Below are 15,617 nucleotides of genomic sequence, written 5' to 3' on the forward strand. Positions count from 1 at the left end.
ATATAGCCATCTAACTTAAAGTCTCTTTAACAGTACTTGTTAATAAGGAAAAAGAAAACAAAGAACCTTCTGTTTCCCTTGTAACTTTCTTCTGCTACAATCCACCAAAAGCTGCTTTTTCTCATGATAAATTTACCCAAACAATCTCAACTTTCCTCTTTGCAACTTCATTCATGTTACATATCCACAAGAAGAGAAGAAGCAACAGAAATCAAATCCTTTCACTTTTAATGATCTACTAGCCTGCTAAGCATTACAGAAAACAAAATTATAGTCCTCATCAGAACCTTATAAACCTATCCGATCACATTCTCACATGGGCTCTCTCTTATTTTTCTCCTTAGTAATTCTCTGTTCTTTGACATCAATTAGTATTGAAGCTGAAGGGATCAAGTCTCCTCGGGTTCTTGATCTTATCATCAGGGATTACACATTCAAGTCCTATGACTTACACTTGAGGACAGGAAAGATACACACTGTACAACTACCTGCAAATTTCTCAGGCATCAAAGTTGATACGGCAAGGTTCCGATGCGGTAGTCTTCGAAGATATGGAGCTCAGGTTAAGGAATTTCATCTGGGTATTGGTGTAATAGTGCATCCATGTGTAGAAAGAGTAATGGTAATTAGACAAAAGTTGGGACATAACTGGTCCTCTATTTTCTATTCTAACTATGATTTATCAGGATATCAACTTGTGTCACCTATTCTAGGCCTTTTAGCTTATAACGGTGGTAGTGATGTGAATTTCAGCAACCCTTTTGAGCTCGGAATTCATGCTGGAGAAAAACCGATTATTATAGATTTCAGCAATGCGACAACCAATCTTGAAAACCCCTCATCGGGAATCAATCCACTTTGTGCTAGTTTTGAAAATGATGGCAAGGTGACATTAAAAAACCCAGCATCGCTTCATGTTTGTGTGGCAACAAGGCATGGCCATTATGGTTTAGTGATTAAATCGCCACCGCTTCTGCCACCACCAGGGCAGGAAATAAAAAAGAAGATCAGCCCGTGGAAAGTGATTGTAGGGAGCACAGTTGGGAGTGCATTAGCTGTGTTTCTACTGGGATTGCTTTTGGTGGCAATGTTTGTTAAGGTAAAGAAGAAAGCAAGAATGGAAGAGATGGAGAGAAGAGCCTATGAAGAAGAGGCTCTGCAAGTTTCAATGGTTGGTCATGTTAGAGCACCTACTGCTGCTGTTACAAGGACAATGCCTACGATTGAACATGAATATAGACCCTATCGTCCTTCTTGAGTTGTTGTTCGTTTCTCCTTTATGAACATTATTCTTTTTGTAATAGTAGTTTATAAACAGAACTGTATTGAGAAAGGAGGATAGATTGAACAAAAAAAATTTTGTCACTTCTCTAAAATTTGCAGGGAGTAGTACTCTGTTTCTTGATCTTGTTATCCCATCAGTCCTTTTCCTTTTACTAAATTCTGTTGTGTGATTTTGTTTTGAGTCTAAAACTGGATTATGACTCAGAAGTTACATCTTCATTGAAGAAATATTCATAGCCCATTTCGTGTTTTTATCCATCAATTCTCATGAACAATTTAAGCAACGAACCCAGGAACCCAGGAACCCAGAATCAGGAATCTTAGATTGTAAATGTTTATTGCAATATTCTTGAATCTTGAATTCTAGTTGAGAAAAGAAGCAATGCATCAAATGATTGTGTTATGCTTTCTTACTTTTCTTGTCTTTGGTGGATAAATGTAGAGTGGCAAGCATGACATTTTCTTTTCTTTAAAGAGTGTGTCTCCTGATGTTGTGGCAACAGAAGTAGGCATGTTAGAAGGAACATTGAGAAAAGAAGAAGATTTTGGAAGTTGCTTTGTGATCATGTTCAGTGGAAAAGTCAAACCTCATGCATGAACTTCATCAGAGGATAAAACACAATTATACGATCCGTTGAACGTGATGGAAGCTTCAAAATCCTTTCTTTTTTTCTTGAAGCAATTAAAAGAAATTGCGGGAATTAAAGGGCCAAGAGGCTGAAAGAAAGGACAAAACGGATTTGGGTAAAATAGATAAGCCTATACCAGCAGCAGCCACAGACCCAACAAATTCAGAATATAAAGGGTCACGGCCCATTAAATCTGAAAAGCTGGACTTTCCAATGGAAGTTTTCTCTATCGTCTCTATTGCTTTTTAAGCCCCTCCTGAAACTTTTCTCTTTTTGTTCTTAAAATGTGTTTATTCTTTCTTTTTAATTATTAAAAATTGTTAAATAATATCTACTCCTCGACATGCAATCTAATATATGTATTTTTTATTATATTAAAATTTTAAAAAATTTTAATATAACTAACTACTAACTCTTGTGTTAGTCGAAAGAGTAAACCGGTAAATTAAAATTATAATTTGATCTTTAAACTTATTATTAAGTATCAAATTCATTCAAAATTAATTTTATCATCAAATCATTAAATTAGAATAAAATCTTATTTTTAGCATAAGTTAATTTTAGTTTTAATTAAAATAATAAATTTAATATTATTTTACTTCTTTATATCTTTCATTTTTTAGCATAGTTAAATTTTTAAAATGAAAATATATTAAAAACACTTATTATTCTTTAGGATTATTAAATTATTATGTAGCTTAATTTTAAATTTTTAAATAAAATAAATAATTAAAATTTATTATTTTTATTAAACACTAAATTAAAATATATTAACAGTAAAAAATTTACTCGTATTAATCTCATTTCATCGATGGATAAAAATTTCTAATTTTTAAATATATGATTATTATGATATTCTTTATTAATAGTGAATTTATCAACTTAATATTTAGATAATTTTATTGGACTAAGACATGATTGTTAATTTTTTACTTTTATATAGTTTAATTATGATATATAATAAAAATAATAACAATAAAATATTTTTTAATTATAAATATTAATGTTAAATAACTAAAATTAAATTATAATAGTTTAATATTATTATTATTATTATTATAAATATATATAGTTTTAAAATATTTAAATTTGCTTGAATAAAGTTTTATTAAAATAAAAAAATTAGAACAAGAGATTTAAAAACAGCTAGTTTGAGATAAAAGACATATTGTTATATTATTTTATGAACATAAATACTATTATTTTTTGAAAATAAAGAAATACAGACAATAAATTTTACGTGCGGAATGGATTCCAGTTTTTTTTACTGCAGGAAAAGAAAAGTATTTAAATTCTTCAAAATAATATGAAATAAATGAAATGATATTGAAAATTGAAAAAGAAAAGATAATATGAAATTATACAGAAGGAAGGTTTTCGAGCATGGGCGATTTTTGTTTTGTTAAAATTATTGAAAACTTTGATAATATAAATTAATTATATGTCCAATTAGCCAGTAACTTAAAAATGTGATATCGTTAAAGTAACTCAAATATTAGCCATAGGATTAAGTTAAAAAGGGGGTAATGGTAGGAACATTTATGAATTGGTAGGTGGTTGATGGATTATCCATTTTTTTCATATTGTTTTAGTAGACATATAGAGCTGTTTAACTTGATTTTCATATTAATTGGTTGAAAGTGAACCACACTATTTTAAGTTGAATTTTTTACTTATAAATATTGGGTTAAAAAATAAATGGCACTTTGAGTTAAGTTTTGCTTATAGAAATTGAATAAATGTCTTTTACTTTTATAATCATAAATCAGATTTAATACGAAATTATTAATTTTAGACAGTGTCAAGCCATAATAAATTCTCAATCAACATAATTGGAACTAAAATAAAAATAAAATTATTATTTGCTTAGTAATTTGCAAGTAAATAGTATCTTACCATATCCGCAATTTTATTTAATTAATAATATACAACTCTAAAAAAAAGTAAAAGACTTTTTCCAATTAACTAAATTGTTGAAAATTATATTAAGCAGATATGAAATATATTATTAATTTAAGCCTTCAGTCGATTTAAAATTTGCATCCACTCCTATATTTAAGTTATTTATTGAGTAGAAAAACTGGTAAGAAGATGCTATATTGTTTAAAATTTGGCCAATTCGAGTATTTAATTAAGAATAAAAATCAAACACTAAAAACAATAAGATCTGAAATATCAAACACCATTGATGTTTTATTAGCAGCACTGATTAATAATAAATAATAATAATAGAGAGTAGATTATGCTTGCGACTCAAGGTTAAGAAAGATTAAAATAAAACCAAGAAAAAGAATTAGTGGAGTTTAATTAGCAGCAAAAAAACAAGCGAATCTTGATCCCATCTATTTTTGAATGCGGATCCCATCTCAGAATATGGATTGACAGTTGCATCAGATACGTAAAAAGGACGCATGCATCATTACTGCTACTAAACCATCTCTTCTTCTTCTTCTTCTTTTTTCTAATTTATAATTTCTTTCACCTCTTCCGCATTTTGTTTTTTTTTTTTTTTTTAATATTTAATTATAATAATGACTTCGACTCGTGCTCCATGCCTACCCCTGTATCTATTCTTCCAAAAATGAATTCATATCAAATCATTCTTTGCCATTTTAGACGGCATCACCCGTCAGGATATCACCACCCACACAAATTAACAATGCCGAATTGCATACTTTTAGACTAATTCAACTTTTTGTTTTTTTGTTAAAAAAACAAGGTTAGATTCTCATTAGTTATTCCAGAAAAAGATTATAGAAAAAGTTTGAAAGGGTAGTGACCCAATAGCTATAGAGTATAATATATTCAGGATTTAGTCTGTGGCCGAGACTTTAGGTAATTTGGTTTTAATGTAATTTGGTCATTTCTTTATATAAACTTAGAGTTTAATAAACACTTCAGGTTTTACTTAAGTTTTCAAGTTGTAAAACCTTTTACTTTTTAAGTGAGGTTTTAATTTCGAATCATTCAATTTATAATTAGCATATTTGTATTTCTTAAGTCCCAAGCTTATTGACCCAATTAGTTCAAGCCCATTAATGAGATCACTGATGCTGTAAAATCGCTTCCCTTTACCAGCATCAAACAGTAAACGAAAACAATTGACGGTCCAGATTTTCTCACTCACATTTCTTGTATCCACTCTCCCGCACCAAACCAAAGGCTTTTTTTCACTTTCGCGCAAAAATAAAACAAGAACAACTGTCTTTGTCTGTTACTACTCTATTATTTCCCGGGAAAAAGAGGGAAAATAAAAATAAAAATAACAGTCCGATCTGATGCCAAAAAGACGATCTCACGCATCTCAACTCTATACCCACAAACACCTCACCCTAATCCCACTCATCTTCTTCAATCTAACCTTTCTCCCTCTAGGGTTTGTTTCTCTCTCCACAGTACCTTCAATGGAAGATTCCAAGATTGCAACACCATCTTCTTCTTCTTCTTCTTCTCAGCTGAATGTTCCTAAGACAATGCCACGTCCTTTATTAAATCTTGAAACCTTAACATCATCAGATCATGTGACCCGTATGATCAATTCGCATCACTATATTTCACCTTCAAGAATGATTTATTCTGACAGGTTCATTCCTAGTAGATCGAGTTCCAATTTTGCCCTCTTTAACATCTCTTTTTCTTCTTCTTCTTCTTCTTCTTCTTCTCCTTCTCCTCCTCCACCGTCGTCTGCAGCGGGCAATTCTCCAGCGGCGGCAGACTGTGGTGGTGGTGGAAAGGAGGATAGTTCCAGTGCTTATGCTGCTCTTCTTAGAATTGCTCTTTTTGGGCCTAATACGCCAGATAAAAGAAACTCGCCATCGCCTGGACGGAATATTTTTCGGTTTAAATCAGAGACTAGACAGTCAATGCATTCACTTTCGCCTTTTGGGTTTGATGAAGAAAGACCCGGTGTTAGTCATAGCCCTGTTAAGACTCCAAGAAAGGTCCCAAGATCACCTTATAAGGTTAAATTTTGAATTTTGAATTTTTATTTTATTTTCTTGGATTTCGGTTTTGAGATTTTAATTAAAAGGTCTCTTTTTCTTTTTTTCTTTTGGTTTTAGGTATTGGATGCACCTGCATTGCAAGATGATTTTTATTTGAATTTGGTGGATTGGTCTTCTCACAATGTACTAGCAGTGGGTTTGGGGAATTGTGTTTATTTATGGAATGCTTGTAGTAGCAAGGTGAGTGCTTTTGAATCCTTTTTGGTGCTTTTTTGAGGTTTTAGGATAGGTTTCAGCGGTTTTACTCATTCTTGATTCTGGTAAAATTAGGTGACAAAATTGTGTGATTTGGGGATTGATGATAGTGTATGTTCAGTTGGTTGGGCACAGCGCGGGACACATCTAGCTGTTGGAACTAGCAATGGCAAAGTCCAGGTTAGTATAATTAGCAGTGTTGTTTAAACAAGTATTTGAACTTAATTCATTACGTTTTAGTTGCATTGTTGGTCTGTTAACCATATATGTGGCAAAATATTGTAAACTAGAATGGCAACAGTGTTAAATGTAAAGAAGGCTAAAATAAGAAAACAAATTTTGACAAAGAGATAACATCGTTATTGAGCAATGTTATGTTAGCAACATGGAAGACTTTTACAGGACATTGATAGTTATTGAATTAGACCTGGAAATTGCAACTTGATAGGTTAGCTGCTGGAGTTAAGCTGTTGGATTAAAGTTGACTCACCAAACCTTCGAGGGTTTTCCTGTGCCATAATATGGGCTCCAGGCATCGTGAAATATGAATTCCTCTTTTGCTATCTCTGTTGCATTATACATCTTCTTACTGTGGCAAAAACATTCACTTTGGATTTCGGCTTTAACTCTTCACCCAATTGTTTGAAATTTGAAGCTAATACATGCCTGGGAGATGTTTTTCTCAAAACAAAAACTTGTTGCTTATAAAGTTCCTGGTTAAACAAATATACATGGTCTGGAAGGCGTACAGATGTATGGTACTAAGTTAGTCTTGTTCTTGGTAGCAAGGAAAAATATTATAACTATACTGCAGTTCTGTAAAACACTACCATTCTGCATTATTGAATGTCAGCATATTTTCAATAAACTAGCATTAGTTCAATAAATAATTGTAATTATATTTTCTGTAGATTTGGGATGCCTCTCGCTGTAAAAGAGTAAGAACCATGGAGGGCCATCGGTTACGTATTGGGGCCCTGGCTTGGAGTTCATCTCTGTTGTCTTCTGGTAGCCGGGATAAGAGTATTCTTCAACGAGATATACGAGCTCAGGAAGACTTTGTTAGCAAACTCTCCGGTCACAAGTCAGAGGTTGGACTTTTATACATTGATTAAACTTCTTGGTCAATTAGTTAGTTGTGGACTTGCACTTAAAAAGTGATAACTGCTTGCTCCTCTATTGATTCTACCAATTATCAACTCTTTCCTATAGAAGCTATATATGCTGCCTATTGTTCCATCACTGGATTTGATTTTCCTGGACCTAATAATAATTGGTTGGGATTTAGGTTTGTGGGTTGAAGTGGTCTTATGATAATCGTGAGCTGGCATCTGGCGGGAATGATAATAGAGTAAGTAATGATATATTTTTCGTGCATAGCTGGTTGTCGTTGTTTTACTTTTCCTGATTTAAAGACTAAATGTTTATCATTCTATGCAGCTCTTTGTTTGGAATCAACATTCAACTGAACCTGTTTATCATTCTATGCAGCTCTTTGTTTGGAATCAACATTCAACTCAACCTGTACTAAAATATTGTGAGCATACAGCGGCAGTAAAAGCAATTGCTTGGTCACCCCATCTTCATGGACTTCTAGCATCTGGTGGCGGTACTGCTGACCGGTGTATAAGGTTTTGGAATACAACTACTAACTCACATCTAAGCTGTATGGACACTGGAAGTCAGGTGAAGTACCAGTTGTTACTTTATACTTCTGTGCCCGTTTAGATGCAATATACCTCTAGGAAAGCTAATATAAATCTATCATAATCTCTAGCTATCTCTTCTTACAACCATGATTTCTAGCTACCTAATCTGAGAACCACAGCACACTTATAGAACCTATTTTAATAGTCCTTTTTGCATTGTTTGTATAGTGAAATGTAGTCCTTGATTGTATCCATAAATGTTTTGTGTGTGTTTCTGCATGATCACAGGACTGCTAATTATGGTTTTCTCCCATCATTGTAGTAATTATATGGACTTGTTCAGTTCTAATTTATAAGAACCTTTTGGCAAAAATTTGTCAATAAGGGGAAGAAGGCCTGTGCAAATTACACAATGAGGAGTGTGGCCTATTTTTATTTTAAGTACAAATTCTGTAGAAACTTATTGAAACGAAAGAAAAAGGCATCTGTGAAATAATATATATATATATATATATATAGCAAGAAATGAAGCTACCACACATGAAATAATACACTATTTAAGTTTCGCCCTTCTCTTTCTCTTCCCCAAAATACACAGGTGTACTGATTTCCACTTCTATATATGGCAGGTATGCAATCTTGTGTGGTCTAAGAATGTAAATGAACTTGTCAGCACTCATGGATATTCTCAAAACCAAATAATAGTATGGAGATATCCTACGATGTCTAAGGTACAAAACTTGGTTCATTTGTGATAATGAGAAATCAACTCTTGTTAATTGTTTCCTAAGAAATTATTTGTCCGTGCAGTTGGCAACTCTGACAGGGCATACATACAGAGTTCTTTATCTTGCAATATCTCCAGATGGACAGGTAGTTGCAATCTTCTATTAATAATAGTTGCACTCTTTCTTGCAATAAATAAGCAGCTGAGCGAAGGATTTGTCTATTTTTTTTATTTTTATGAGCATTTACATTAAATGATAACAATTCATGCTTCAGACCATTGTCACGGGAGCAGGAGATGAAACTTTACGGTTTTGGAATGTCTTTCCTTCCCCTAAATCTCAGGTGAACTCTTCATTTTGTTATGAACATCATAACTCAGTATCAGATACTTCAAAAATCATGGTTCTCATTGCACAGACTTGGAGATTTATATTATTTTCTAGTACTTTAGTTTGTATTGACTTTGTTAACCATGTAGAAGACTAATCTGTGCATGTTTAAACTATTAATGCAGAACACCGACAGCGAGATTGGAGCATCTTCTCTGGGAAGAACTACAATCCGGTAATCATTAGAGGATTTTCCATCTAGAGTATCCTGGCCCTTTCAGCATGGGAAGAAAAGATGATAATGTCCAGATTTTGGACATAATTATGGAAAATGAAGCTTATCAGATTGGTTTTCAAAAAGTAACCGGCGATCAGCTGGGAAAATAGCAGGAATCTGAAAGATTAATCAAGTGCGAGTGCATGTGATGGAACTTCCAATAGTCGATGCCAAAATTTATTTTGTTTGCATCCCTTTTTTTATTTATAAAAAATGTATAGTGGTGGGAGGTGTTTCATTTATATTATTAAATGCTCCTTGCATTGTATATCTGCAGAGGACGTTAAAAAAAAGAGATGTATTGCACAATTTTGGTATACCACACAAAACTTCTGTAAATAAATTATTGTTTCCACATTGATTAATCCAGGAGTAAAATTTTTTGTACCATTTGTAAAGTCGGAGCAGTGTCATCTATAGAAATTGGATAACGTACATGTAAAAATATCAGCACGAAAGAGATAAAATCGACGCATTGCCTGATTTCAAAGCTCTTTGCAGTAAATACTAGTATAACTATTGGTCATTAACAATTTGTTTGTATTATGTTTGTGCGCTTACTACTTTTATTTTTGTTCAGAAATACAATGATCTCATCTGTTCATTCTGCAGAAACATATCATGACAACCTCAATCATCATCATCACAGAGCACATTTAAAATAATAAAGAATATCCGGGTTTGAAATCTAAGATGCACAACAGATCATCAAAAACCAAGAGAGGGCTGATCAATTGAAAGACAGAGAAATCCCTATTCTATTCACAGTCTACATGGTATATACATGCTATAAAACAATTAGGCTGTACTACACGTGAAATTAAGGATACAGATGGACAGAGGACAGTTTAGGACTCTTGTGCTGCTTGCTGAATGCCGTTTTGGGCCCCTTTACTATTTTCAGTATCCACTGGTGCCTTTTGTGACCAAGGGATTGCGCTCATTGGTGGGAAACAGCACTCGCAGTTTTCTTGGCATGGCTCAGGCAGGTCCCAATTACTTGCTGGGGTCTCTCGCTGATTGCTTTCATGTGGGAGCCCATAAACCCCGCTAGAAGGTGCCGCTGCTTCTTTGAGTGGACCCCAGCACTCTACTCTGTTGAATTCTGGAATGTTTGAATGGAAATAAACCCAGACTAATGCCTCCTGTAATTCAGGATAGTTGTTGAACAAATTTCCATCTCCATGAACAAAGGCCTTCAGTACCTACTCATATGTCATAAGGGAAAAATGCAAATTTCATTTTCTTTATTATGTCCAAATTTGAAGAAATTCAAATAGTAATCAAGAGAAGTCATATGGTAGATTTACCACAGGAAGTTCTTTGCAAAAGATGAAATATCTGAGCCTAGCACATAAATCTAATAGAAAATGGCCTCCACTTATATGACAATGAACATGAAGAGACATTTTTTCTTTTACTTTCTTCCACTCTGCTACCACTTCATCTCTGTATAATTTGTTGTACCATCCCTGCAACTGCAGGACAATCCACAATTCAAGTTACACTCTTTTCTTTCTTTCATGATTCAAAAAGTTCTTGATTAAGAAATTATCATTAAGCAAGCAACAAAATTATATTCCACAATATCTATGCAAAATCACCTGTTTTTATGTTTCATAAATTTCAGCTTCTATGTCCCTTGACTCAAAAGTTTAAATATTACTCAGAAAGATTCTTAAGTTAACCAATTCTTATTTGTTTATTTAGTAACATAATAAAATCAAAAACTTTCAAGGTTCCCTGTTTTCTCTATCTTCTAACTCCAGCCATGATTTCAAGATTCCACCTTTAAAAGGAGAAATAGAAATACAATAACAAAACTGAACAAGCAAAGGATCTTTTACATTATAAACAAAATCAAGATCTAACATCTAGTGATATCAGATTAAATCTTACCTGAGAATTATTTATTGTTTGTGAGATGGCTAAAGTGAGCTTAGCAGTAACATCACTGTGTGTTAGTGTATAAGTCCTTGGCAACTTCCCTGGATGCTTCTTCTCATCGACTCCTACAAATAACACCTTCAGCTTAGAAGCCTCAAAAATTGAAGGCCCAAATAATCTTGCCACCTGATATGATCAATCCACGAATCAAAATCAATAAAGATTGCACCTTTAACAGAGAGAGAGAGAGAGAGAGAGAGAGAGAGAGAGCAGGTATGCTAAAACAATACCAAAAAGAATATGCTAAAACAATACCAAAAAGAACCAACTTACAGGACTAAACGATAAGTTCCTCTTCTTGAACTTTCGTTTAGAAGGGAAGAGAGAGTTGTTCTGTTCAAAAACAGAAGATCTTGGCTTTGAAAGAACAAGAGGAACAATAGCCAAAGAACCCATCTCTCTCTTCTCTTAGAGCCGTAATTAAACCTCGTTATTTTCCAACTTTACGGGCATCAAGAGATGGGAGCTCAATTAGTAGAAGCTAAAGAACAGTGTTAATTATACTAAAAAAAGAAAAACAAAAAGTATAAGATAAGATGCTTGAATACTTTGGGTTGAGTTGTTTTTTCTTTTTTTCAACTTTGCTTTGCTTATTTGCTGAAATATTGGAAGTCGAGACTTACAAGCATCAAGTTTGGAGCACAAAGAAGCAAGAGTCAAGAATTTTTTGTCGTTTGGATTCCGAAGAAGGGAGATTTTGGTTAGAGAATCCTTGCGTGAGTTGCGTGCGGGTAACAGTCGTACTCCAAAAGCCAAAGCAAGCCTTTGATGGCGAGTGGCGGTTGCTTCAAGAAGCTGCCTTCTTGCATTAAAGAGGCTGCATAATTTGACACGTAGGGCCATCCTGGAATTTAAAACATTTTAATTAATGATTATCTATTCTTTGTTTGTTTCTTTTTATTTCAACTCATAAACAACTACTTGGATTCAGGAAGAGAGAAGACTTTGTCTTCATTTTGATTTTTTTTTTCTTTTGACTTTTTAGAGTGAGTGTAACACCCTTCCCTTTAGGAATTAAAGAAAAAACTATTCAAAAGCTATTTAATTATTATTTTTTAAAAAATAACTAAAATATATGTTAAAAAAATGATTAAATATATTTACGTTAGTGGTTGATCGCCGTCGCAGCTGCCGCCACTGCTACCGTTACTATCGCCGCCAGTACTTACCATTACCACCGTAATAACAACTGCTGTAGCAACAATAAAACTAGAACACATCAACACTAATAGTAATAATATTAGCGATAGCAACAATAAGAATTGGTAGAAACAATAATATGTTATTTGAGGAGCTACAAATTAGTAGAGAGGCGGAGTGGAGGCTGACGAATCATCTGAGGGATGTTCGGAGTGATACTGACAGTGTATATTTGGCCGAACTTAAGAACGATGGTAAGAAACTCACCGATTTTTATTTTTTAAGAGAGACATTTTCTTTCTGTATATTTTTTAATTTTAGTTTATTTTTATAGACTTAGTGTAAATTAATTTCAAATTCGGACTTAGAGAAAGTTTAATAAAGAATCTTAACGCTATATATATATATATATATATATATATATATATATATTTATTACATTCATTATAAAGCTTTATAAAATTTGGTATACACGCTTTGGGAAAATGACGAAATGATTAAAATGAGTTAAATTGGAATTTATTTCTTTAATTGATGAGAGGCAAGATTACACATTTCTTGTATTATGAGCTGAAGCCATTTTCCTTTTTTAGCAAATAACTTGAGAAATCATCCTCCTCTGTAGCATATAATAATATAGTTACAAAATTATTTGCTAATTATTAAAAAGAGTAACTATAAGATATTAAGAATAATTTTATAAAAATATTATATGTGACGTTAAATGAGTAAAAATTGATGTAAATTAAAATTAATTGTATAGTATTGTTCTTAAAAGAATCTAATTTTTCATATTCTTAGTTGTAACTTCTAAAATCAGCAAAAGAAATTTTATATTTTATAATCCCATCAATAAATTGAATAATTTCATTTTTTAAAACTTGGATGTGTTAATTCCATGATTTTACACTTGTCAAATGAAACGTTCTTAAGATGAGATTTGGATACCTTTCTCATATTAAATTAATCATCGATCATTTTGCTGCATTTTCAAAAAAAAAAAAAAAATTCCTTAATTAGTACAAGTGTCCCCATGTACGTAGTTTAGGACTTATTTGTTGTACTTTCATAGTGCACACGTATAGAATTACCATTATCGTCATGAAGTAGCCCCCTGCAAATGTCATCTAACTAACTAACTAACACATGCATTATAATTCTTTCTCCAAATGATTGATGGTGGCGCCTATTATATATATATATATATTCTGTCTGTGATTCATAAATTTATCTTTTGATTAGGTGCGGAATCGAAGAGTAACTCCACTTACTCATAGTTTGCATACAATATCTAAATCTTTATTCGTTGATATTTTTGTAAAGAGGGTAGAAAAATGAAAAGTTTCAATTTGAAGCCTCATCTTTGTTACAGCAGAAAAAGAAAAAGAAAAAGAAAAGCAATCAACCATTCATGTAGCTTAGAGCTCACGATTTACTTATTAGAACTCCTAATGAACCCTAAAATAGATTATATATTAGAACTGCATGGTTGTTTTACTCTGCATGAAAACTAATACAGCATAAAGTAAGGATGGCGATTTATCTTAATTGAAATTGTGGAAGAATTAAGGATACAAAATCAACGGAAGTGACAACATAAAATGAATGTAATGAGTATGAAGCAATACAGAGGAGCCCAATAGCCATTATTTTCAGAATCACTGTGTCTGTGTGCGCGCACTGAACAAGGTCTCAGCTGCAGCTCTCTCTGTTCATGCTTTTGGTTAACCTCTAAATATACCACCGTTTTCTTCGATGACTCGAAACTCGCAGGCCCAAATAATCTTACTACCTGATCCGATCAAACCCAGAAATCAAAAAGAACAGTTCGAGAAAGAAAAATAGAAAGAGAAAGAAAGAATGTGAGTGTGCGTGTATGAGTTGGAAGTAATTTAGTACTTACTGGAAATAGAGATAGGATCTTCTGCTTGATGGGTTTTGTTCTTGCAATAAAGAAGGAAGACGAACTGTTCTGTTCTCTTGGATTTGCAGAGAAGACAGGACCAGCAGCACTAAGAGAACCCATCTTATCTCTGTGTCTTATGTTAAAAGCAATCAACAATTTCTTATACTTGGAAATAAAGTGTTAAAAAAGAGAGTTTTGGAGACTCGAACTTTGGCTCTTTATTTTTCTCCTTTTCTCTCGCACTCTTTTGGTTCACTTGGGAATTTATTTGTATTAGCTTGTCTGCTTTTTCTTTTCTTTTCTTTTCTTTTTTTCCCGAAAGAAAGTCAGTAATCTCATTGAAAATATTCTAAAGCATTGTACACTACGATATATTTTTTTACTTATTTTTGATATATGTTCCCCTTATACAAATTAATTAGTTAAAGTCTCCTTCAGTTTCAATTTCTTGTTCAATCCAATAGCTTATTTAATTTTTATGCTACTTTTTTTATTAGTGCCGGTTCTGTTTTCAATTTCGATATTAATAATTAGTTAAATATTTATAGTATTAAAGAAAATCTATTTATAAAAAGATTACTTGGATTGCAGCAAAAGAAACATGAATTGATTTGATTTGATTTTTAATTTATTTTTTAAGGTTGTGACTGAGTTGGAAATAAACAATTGGGACAATTGTGTCATATATTTTTAACAAAAAGTTGATATAAAACTTATAATATTAGTAAATGGGTGAAATTATTAGTAAGAAAATCTTTTGTTTCAAAGCATCAATGAGGCAACTTACTTATAATCTAAATGAATTGTAGTATAAGTTATAAGTGGAGAAGAAATTCTGATTTCTTGGGTACCAATAGCTTATTTAAAGTTGGGTTTTAATCCTCCGCTTTGTCAAGATTTCAGAATTTTTCTGATTTGACAATCTAATATTGATAATTCATTTTTATTTAAATTTGATATACACTATAATTAATTCTATATGTAAATATATTAAAAATATATAATAAAAAATTTAACTAAAAGTAATTAAAGAAATAAAAAATTTATTTATAGCCTTAAAGTATTTAATTATTTAGCCACACTGGCAGTTTTAAACAAAACTAACAGGTTATTAATGCCAAAATTTACTATTAAATTAGATGCAAATGGCAGTTTTAAACTTGATGACTTGGTTAATGAATGCTATATTTAATGAAGATGTGTTCGTCAATAAAAAATAATTCTTAGAGGTGATACCGCCATGGTTGGTACTTCTTCCAGCTCAATTTTGCAAGATAATGATCAGTTGAGTAAAGAGATCTAATCTTCCTCTCTTTCGCATTATTACTTTAAATATTCTTACTTTCTTTATCTTTATAGAACAATGGAAGAAACAGGATACCCACATTTCTATCTTGTAATCCAATAAATTTTTGGATTTAAACAGTGGTAATTGCTTTTCCCATTCTTGACAGTGATGGGGACACAGTGGATCCATTAGATCTCATGGCTACTGTTTGGTCGTTGTAGGTGAACAAGTTAGTCTCTT

The 15,617-nt window shown here is 32.3% G+C and overlaps 4 protein-coding genes across 7 annotated transcripts; 2 read left to right on the forward strand and 2 right to left on the reverse strand.

The window, feature by feature from the left end:
• Positions 1 to 31: 31 nt before the first annotated feature.
• On the forward strand, positions 32 to 1,502 carry LOC8272494. Its single transcript, XM_002509632.3, has one exon. The coding sequence runs from the start codon at positions 317 to 319 to the stop codon at positions 1,256 to 1,258; it is 942 nt and encodes a 313-aa protein (XP_002509678.1). The 5' UTR covers positions 32 to 316; the 3' UTR covers positions 1,259 to 1,502.
• A 3,587-nt stretch (positions 1,503 to 5,089) lies between these two features.
• Positions 5,090 to 9,486, forward strand: LOC8272495 (protein FIZZY-RELATED 2). Of its 2 annotated transcripts, none has more exons than XM_015716478.3 (10): positions 5,090 to 5,875; positions 5,975 to 6,097; positions 6,188 to 6,292; positions 7,024 to 7,203; positions 7,401 to 7,463; positions 7,553 to 7,798; positions 8,391 to 8,492; positions 8,572 to 8,634; positions 8,764 to 8,832; positions 9,005 to 9,486. In XM_015716478.3, the coding sequence occupies exons 1-10, from the start codon at positions 5,192 to 5,194 to the stop codon at positions 9,056 to 9,058; spliced, it is 1,689 nt and encodes a 562-aa protein (XP_015571964.1). In that variant the 5' UTR covers positions 5,090 to 5,191; the 3' UTR covers positions 9,059 to 9,486. The 2 variants fall into 2 exon arrangements, with proteins under 2 accessions (XP_015571964.1, XP_002509679.1); XM_002509633.4 differs by having other exon boundaries at positions 5,092 to 5,875; positions 7,604 to 7,798.
• A 229-nt stretch (positions 9,487 to 9,715) lies between these two features.
• Positions 9,716 to 11,820, reverse strand: LOC8272496 (protein STAY-GREEN homolog, chloroplastic). 3 transcript variants are annotated; one of them, XM_048374486.1, is made up of 5 exons: positions 11,667 to 11,814; positions 11,317 to 11,484; positions 10,996 to 11,169; positions 10,407 to 10,574; positions 9,716 to 10,301 (listed from the first exon to the last, which is right to left on the reverse strand). In XM_048374486.1, exons 2-5 carry the CDS (start codon positions 11,437 to 11,439, stop codon positions 9,945 to 9,947), a joined length of 822 nt encoding a protein of 273 aa, XP_048230443.1. In that variant the 5' UTR covers positions 11,440 to 11,484; positions 11,667 to 11,814; the 3' UTR covers positions 9,716 to 9,944. The 3 variants fall into 3 exon arrangements, with proteins under 3 accessions (XP_048230443.1, XP_002509680.1, XP_015581304.1); XM_002509634.4 differs by having other exon boundaries at positions 11,317 to 11,820; XM_015725818.3 differs by lacking the exon at positions 11,317 to 11,484 and having other exon boundaries at positions 11,667 to 11,819.
• A 1,705-nt stretch (positions 11,821 to 13,525) lies between these two features.
• LOC125370168 (magnesium dechelatase SGR1, chloroplastic-like) lies at positions 13,526 to 14,802 on the reverse strand. The gene is made up of 2 exons (XM_048374796.1): positions 14,087 to 14,802; positions 13,526 to 13,975 (listed from the first exon to the last, which is right to left on the reverse strand). Exons 1-2 carry the CDS (start codon positions 14,207 to 14,209, stop codon positions 13,763 to 13,765), a joined length of 336 nt encoding a protein of 111 aa, XP_048230753.1. The 5' UTR covers positions 14,210 to 14,802; the 3' UTR covers positions 13,526 to 13,762.
• Positions 14,803 to 15,617: the final 815 nt, after the last annotated feature.

Source organism: Ricinus communis, chromosome 5, assembly GCF_019578655.1.
Source record: "Ricinus communis isolate WT05 ecotype wild-type chromosome 5, ASM1957865v1, whole genome shotgun sequence".
In the NCBI taxonomy this organism is placed as follows: domain Eukaryota; kingdom Viridiplantae; phylum Streptophyta; class Magnoliopsida; order Malpighiales; family Euphorbiaceae; genus Ricinus; species Ricinus communis.